The following is a 6,648-nucleotide window of genomic DNA, read 5'->3' as shown; positions in this document are numbered from 1 at the left end:
AAATGTTTCCAAAGAAATACTGAACAATATATACTCTAGTTGGCTGAGGGTTCCAACTCAAGAGTTCATACCTAATTCTTGTGCATTAAAAATCAGCATGGATCTCAGATGATCTAGAATACACTGTGTTTTAAAATCCACAGCTGGTTTGATTTTTAACCATAATGAAAAACCAGTATTCCTATTCCATCAAATGTGTTTTACAAGCAATAATAAATTCAGATCCACTGTATTATGCAACACACATCTTTGGAAAGCAACATAAACAGTGAGATCAGATCAGTAGAAATATACACAGTTAAAAGAAATACACAAAGTACTGTAGTTTTATTAAAAACTACTACTTGAGAAAGAAATCTTTCCACAAATAGCATAAAATTGTAGAACGATGAAGGGATTTGGGAAAGCTTTACAAAAGCCTAATTCCAACTGTATCTTCCTGAGGGTGGTGGCAAAGGGTATTTCCTTCCTTCTCTGGGATATCCCTGAAAATAAGCAAAAGCAAGAGTTTATTTTCTGGATTAACACCTCTAAAAAGAAATTAATTTTACATTGCTCTGGAAAAACACACCATAAAGAAGCTGAATAGGTCTTAAAAGTATATCATATGGAAGGTGTCTCATAAATAGGTGCTTTGGGCCCCCAGTTTTATGCAAAGCTCATTGCAAAGCTGGACTCTGGCACAAATGCTACTGCTGAAAACTACCCAAATGAGCCATAACAGGCACTTAAGAAATTCCCTACAATGTACACAAATGAACTATAGTTAAGTGTTCTGTGGTTCTCAATCTTCCCTGCCATCCCTGGCATTAATTCAAGCCACACTGTAGTAAGATGCCTACATCATCTTTAGACATATTACACTAGAAAAGTCATTTTTGCTTAACCAAGGCAAGAGCTTGCTAAGTGAGTTGAGGCCTAATGAACTACTTATTTTAGGGATTTTTTTTTTTTTTTAGCTATAGATTGTAGAGTATTAAGTAACACATTAGATTGTTACATGAACAATTACCGGTGACATTCATAACATATCCTAGTAGACTTGCAAATAACATTTCTGCACAACATAAGATTCCATCAAAATTCCTTTCTAGGCTTCCAGGATTCTGAAACAGACTGTCCTGCCCCCATGTTGTCACGGAGTAGTTTAAATTATGAGTCATATAAACCTCACTAAAATACAGTGGGGATCATAATTAACATTGTTTTTAACAATGAACTTCTGCAATTAATAGTGTTTCAAAACCTGTGATTTAATAAAAAGTATCTCCATGAAAAGAGAGATTGAGAAAAAGAAATGTATTTCTAAAAGGTCCTAAAAGAATTACAAACTTACCAACTAGTTTATATCTTCTAAGTGAATAATTATTTTACCTGCTATAACAGCAGAGAGTCCCTTACAAGGAAGGCCTCTGAAGGAGATGGGAAACATGATGAACCAGGATCAGAAGGACAGGGCAGCCAGGCCCCAACTCTGTTGCCCAAGTGCAGGCACCACGTGGTTTCAGTTTCCGAATTGGAAGATGAGGTGGTTGGACTGAAGATTCTCCAGGGTTTTTTCTAGTTTATAAGTATGTCCCCATTTCAATAATACTCATTATTTAGACTGCCTAGTATCATCCCATCAACTCTCTAACATAAATAGTCTCAAACCATTGATGGGATTTTTAGACATCTTGGGCTGACAGTGTTCAAAGTCTATGAACAGACTTTAATGGATTGTAACAAAATTCTCTCAGAAGATAATTAAAATGATTATTTTCTTGTGAAGTGAACACTTATAAGAACACACACAAAAAAGTATAATTTTTTTTTTCTTAGCTGTCAAAAGAGCAGTCTTACATAAAGGGATGCATGGCAAGAACCTGCATATGAAAATTAATATTCAAAGCACTGCAAAAGACCTGCAGGCAATACCAGGTAAGCAATTTTAAAACCACTTCACATCACCGCAGATGCCAAACTCCATGAACACCACACACACTAAAACACTAAATTGCAGCATTCTGACCCTGTTCTCTGGCTAGGATTTGATTGCAGAGCATGTAAATACTGACCAGGGTGTCAAATGGCTGGGGGACAAATAGACTGAGACAAACAGACCTCTGGCTTAAATATGCTAAAACCGGATGCTTTACAGAGAAGAAAGTGAAGCTTACACATACCAAATAAATTTGTCTAGGAATTATTATACTGAATCAAGTATGGCTATTTAAATTTAGTAAACAAAAAACAAAAAACATATGATGAAGGAGAGATTTCTTTCCATGAAAAAGGGTATTTTATGAATCAAGATAGGAGACTTCTAAGATGAATAAGGTTAAAAGGTTAAAAGGATAGATTCTTACTTTCAGTTTCTAGAACATTAATATCTATCATGAGATCTAGTTTCTATTTAAAGAACAACATCCTTAAATGATAAAAAAAAAATAGGTTTTGGCAACTGGCCCTATTTGTGCTAAATGCCACTGACTGCTATGATTGAAAGAGCCTTGGGGATGAAAATTCTTCATGGTGTAACAGATTTTAGTAAGGCAGATTACCACCCTATATACATTTTACAATGAGGGAGCCAAGTTCAGCTGAGCTACTCTATCAGTGACCTTTTCCAGAAATGTTTTTAAGAAAACATGCTAAGTATAAAGTGAGCAGCAGGCTTTTTGTCCCATGGCCCACGCTGTATCACCTGTCTCCCTCCACGATCATCACGTCTGGGTGGATACCCGCCGGGTCCAGCTAGCATCTGGTACTGGTTTGGCTGGAAGGCTGCATTTTGGGTTTGGAGCATCCGGTTCCATGGCAGCAGAGGTTCAGCCCCAACGCCTCTGTGGAGAAGAATCATGTTGGCATTAGAAGTCATATCTGTTATACAGCCCATTGTCTCAAACTATCCAGCATCATCTCCACATCTTAGGACAACCTAATTTGCCATTTGTCAAATGGGACACACAGTATTAGAGTGACATTTATGTCCCTCATATTCAACGTAGTCTAACATGTTTCATAAAGTATCACCATTTTTTAAAAAGGTACTTAAACTCCATTGAATCAGAAAGGTAGGACTTAAAATATTTTGCTCATTTTCAACTGTGAAATTTCTGTTTGGTCACCCAAAGATTTGGACTCAAGATCACCGAGGTGGCTACATTTAAGATGCTATCCGAAGTGTAAACATGTACAAGATAGGAAAATGGGCTTGATTTTTAAAAATGTCTAGACTCGTTCTTGGAGTCCATTCTTTCTAGTTAATTGCAGGTTGTAAATGAATTCTTACTGCTCAGTATTTTGAATCTAGGGTAGGGGACTTGGCTGTTTTTTCCCATCCATTATTCTGCTCAATATGTCAAAAGGTCTGATCAGGAGGAAATCTTTTCAAGTTCTATTGATGCAGCTTACAATTGACCATGGTGACCTAGCAACATGAGCACTAATTGGCATGGGCTGACTGGCATTTGGTGTACAGTTTACATGGGAACACAGATTCAACAGCTATTATAACCCAGTTTGCCGGCCCAGATTACTAGTCAAAAGAAATGTTTTAATTGTCTTCAAGTGCCTATTTTAACTTTGCAGATACAAAGCTACAGGTATGCTGTATTAAATCATAATTTAAAACCGTCACATAAACAAGGTAGCAAAGATACACCTTCTAAGAAAGGCAATCACCATTTAAGATACAACTTTCTCCTTGAGACATTTTCCTCAACTTCCATTTTATAGAACAGTCACTAAAAAGAATAAACAGAAGCAAAATTCTCCAATATATTTCAACACCACATGCTTTGGGGCCATTACAGATGTTAGGAGAAATTACAGTCAAACTTTAAAATTGCTAAAGCACTGACTCGTATTAATGATAACCATACCAGCACAAGAATTTCACCTCCCAGGTCTTCGAGGATGGGAGCTCAGAGCTGGGCTTACTGGGTAGTCCAATTTTCTCATAGCTATTCAAGCCTCAGTCCATCTTCTCCACCCTCCTACTCTCCTTGCCTTCACTTGGAACTTGCTTTTTTTTTTTAAACACCAAAGATAATTCTTTTTGTGTGATGGCTCAAAGAACGACTCTGAAGAACTCCAGAGAAGCCAGCCAATACTGTTTTCTAGTTAGTGGTGAAACCAGAGCTCTAATAAATATAAAATTTGCTGTAAGTGAATCAAAATAAAATTAAAAAAATCTGTATCTCAGAAAGAATATCCACATATTCAGGCTTTTAATTATTTTTCAGGTTTGTTATTAATACAAATATATTTTAGCAAGAACAGCTCTACAGAGATAGGAATGGTCTCTTCTGGTCTGTGCATGAGGGAGGGGTTAATGTTTTGTACTATAACCAAGGAGGCTCATCAAAACTGGGCCATTCACACAAAACCCACATACCAAAAATGCAACTCACACATTGTGTTAACTGTAATCAATTTTTTTTTTCAGTTCTGCAATGATCAAACTCACTCAATTGAGCTTCTGGAAAATCTGCTCACATGGATGGAATATATTATAAATGCATTTTTACATTATTTTATGTTCTAAAAATAGGTTAGAAACAAAGCCAAAATTTAAAAACACAAAGTCCTCTCTTTGTTCATAATAATTACTTAAAACATTTTTTAGTCATTTTTTAATAAAAATAACTTAGTTGAAATTAAACAGAAAAAACAGTAAGAGGGACAGGAATTACCCTCTTTTCCTTTTTACTGGCAGAGAATCCCTTACTTTCCACAAGTTTACCATATTTCTATATTAATTATATTAATTTGCAAATAGTTACAAGTATAATTTGCCTTCTATTTAAATCTGGGACAGAAGCATTGAGGTTGACAGATTTCAACTATTTTAAATTAGTAGCTGTTTATTGAGGCAACCTATCTGAGGCATTTGGCATCATGGATGGCAACACTTTTTTTTTTTTTAACATTACTGTCAACTTTCTATTTTTTTTTTTTAATATTTATTTAAAAAAATTTTAATTCCAGTATAGTTAATACACAGTGTTATATTAGTTTCAGGTATACAATATAGTGATTCAATACTTCCATACATCACCCTGTGCTCATCAGGACAAGCGCACTCCTTAATCCCCATCACCTATTTCCCCCCTTACCTCGTACCCTCTGGTAACCACCAGATTGTTCTCTATAGTTAGGAGTCTCTTTCTTACTTTTTGTCTATGGCAACAATATTCTTAAGTTTCCAAATTTCTGTTTTGGAAAGTAGCTGGCAATGCGAAGTAACTACTTTGGATATTTTTAATTTATATATATGGCAAAATTTTTAAAGATTTTCAAAGACTAACTAAACTTAATGGCCATATGTTAAAAATTAAATGGCCACCTTGATTATGGCCAGAAAAGAGAAGGCCTCCACTAGCAAGAATTACAGACAATAGGGCAGAACTCGAATGCTCTGTTTACCATTAACTCAAAGTTAGCACTGGCTTGTCTGTGTGTGCATGTGTGTGTGTGTGGGGGGGGGGGGGGGGTGTGGGGGGGAGAAGCAGTGTTCCTATTGCATTTTTAAATGAACATATGGATTACAGATACTATCTCAAAGTAAGAAAAAATTCAAGAAACCATGTATTTCATAAAAAAAACCATGTATTTCTTTTCTAGTAGGGCTCTCAACCAAACACTCAAAATCATGTGGCAGGCAACTACTGAACTAATAAGGATCAGTAAAACTGGTTCCAGTAAGAATTCTATTACTTACTAGTTGTGACATCTCAGCAAAGTCAAAGTGACTGCCGGTGTGTATCTTCTCCTCTACATCTTGTGAAGTCAGAATGGTTAGACTGGTAAGTGCTCCAGAAGTGAGCGATGTACTCACTGCATTTGCTAACAGGCTAATGCACAAGTTTAGGAATGCCAAATTCAAACTGTTTTCTTTAGGAATAAATGGTATGTTTCTTAAAAGACCACAGTCTAAGACATAAGACAGACTTCTATTAAGCTCACATTCAACATTTGCCTTAAGGTATGATTTCCAGTTTCAGGCTAAAACTAAACCAAAAATGAATGCCCCACAAAACTTGCTCCTAATCTGCAGGGTTCACAAAGGCAGTCAGGATAATACCAGTACTTGGCTAGAGCAGAAGAACAAAAACCCGATGGATATCAGGACAATGATGATGATCTTAGAGAATCTTTTAGTGTACACAGGGAAGGAGAGCCACTGGGAATGAAAAATGAGCACCTCCTCAGAAGTGGAAGGAGACCTTTTACTTCCTCTAAGTCCTGGCGGCTTTACTATAACATTATGCTCAAGTCAGTGTTCTGATGAACTCTGCTCATTCAAGTGAAAGTTTCTTAGTAAGAATGCTACAGAAGAGAAACCTTAGGTAAGTTGTCAGATTTGTGGGCCTAGGTTTCCTCATCTGTAAAAACAAACAAGATCTACTTCAAAGGGTTGCTAGGAGGAATAAATGAAGTCATGTTTCTAAAGGTATATTTACACAGTGCAGACACATGATAGGCAGACAATAAATGTCAGTGATTATTAACAATATGGGAAAGAAGTAGAGAAATTGCCTGAAAATCAAACTCAACAAACTTAATGCAGAAGGATGGTTATTTAAAATGAGATCAGTTCTAATGTGGTCATTTGTAATTTAGGAAAGATTTACTCCTTGCTCATTTAATTTGTTTGAAAAT

At 36.1% G+C, this 6,648-nt stretch overlaps 1 protein-coding gene across 2 annotated transcripts in view; it reads right to left on the bottom strand.

Annotated features, from left to right (window-relative positions):
• The window catches only part of XRN2 (5'-3' exoribonuclease 2), a 77,807-nt gene continuing 71,159 nt past the window's right edge, over positions 1–6,648 (bottom strand). For both annotated transcript variants that reach the window (XM_049651209.1, XM_049651208.1), the window contains 2 exons: positions 2,687–2,825; positions 1–485 (listed from right to left, as the gene is read on the bottom strand). In XM_049651209.1, the coding sequence (XP_049507166.1) occupies positions 420–485; positions 2,687–2,825 (205 nt within the window). In that variant the 3' untranslated portion in view covers positions 1–419. The remainder of the gene's footprint in view (positions 486–2,686; positions 2,826–6,648) is intronic.

The sequence above is a fragment of the Panthera uncia genome (genome assembly GCF_023721935.1).
Source record: "Panthera uncia isolate 11264 chromosome A3 unlocalized genomic scaffold, Puncia_PCG_1.0 HiC_scaffold_11, whole genome shotgun sequence".
Lineage (NCBI taxonomy): Eukaryota > Metazoa > Chordata > Mammalia > Carnivora > Felidae > Panthera > Panthera uncia.
This window is presented reverse-complemented; position numbering and strand designations above follow the sequence as displayed.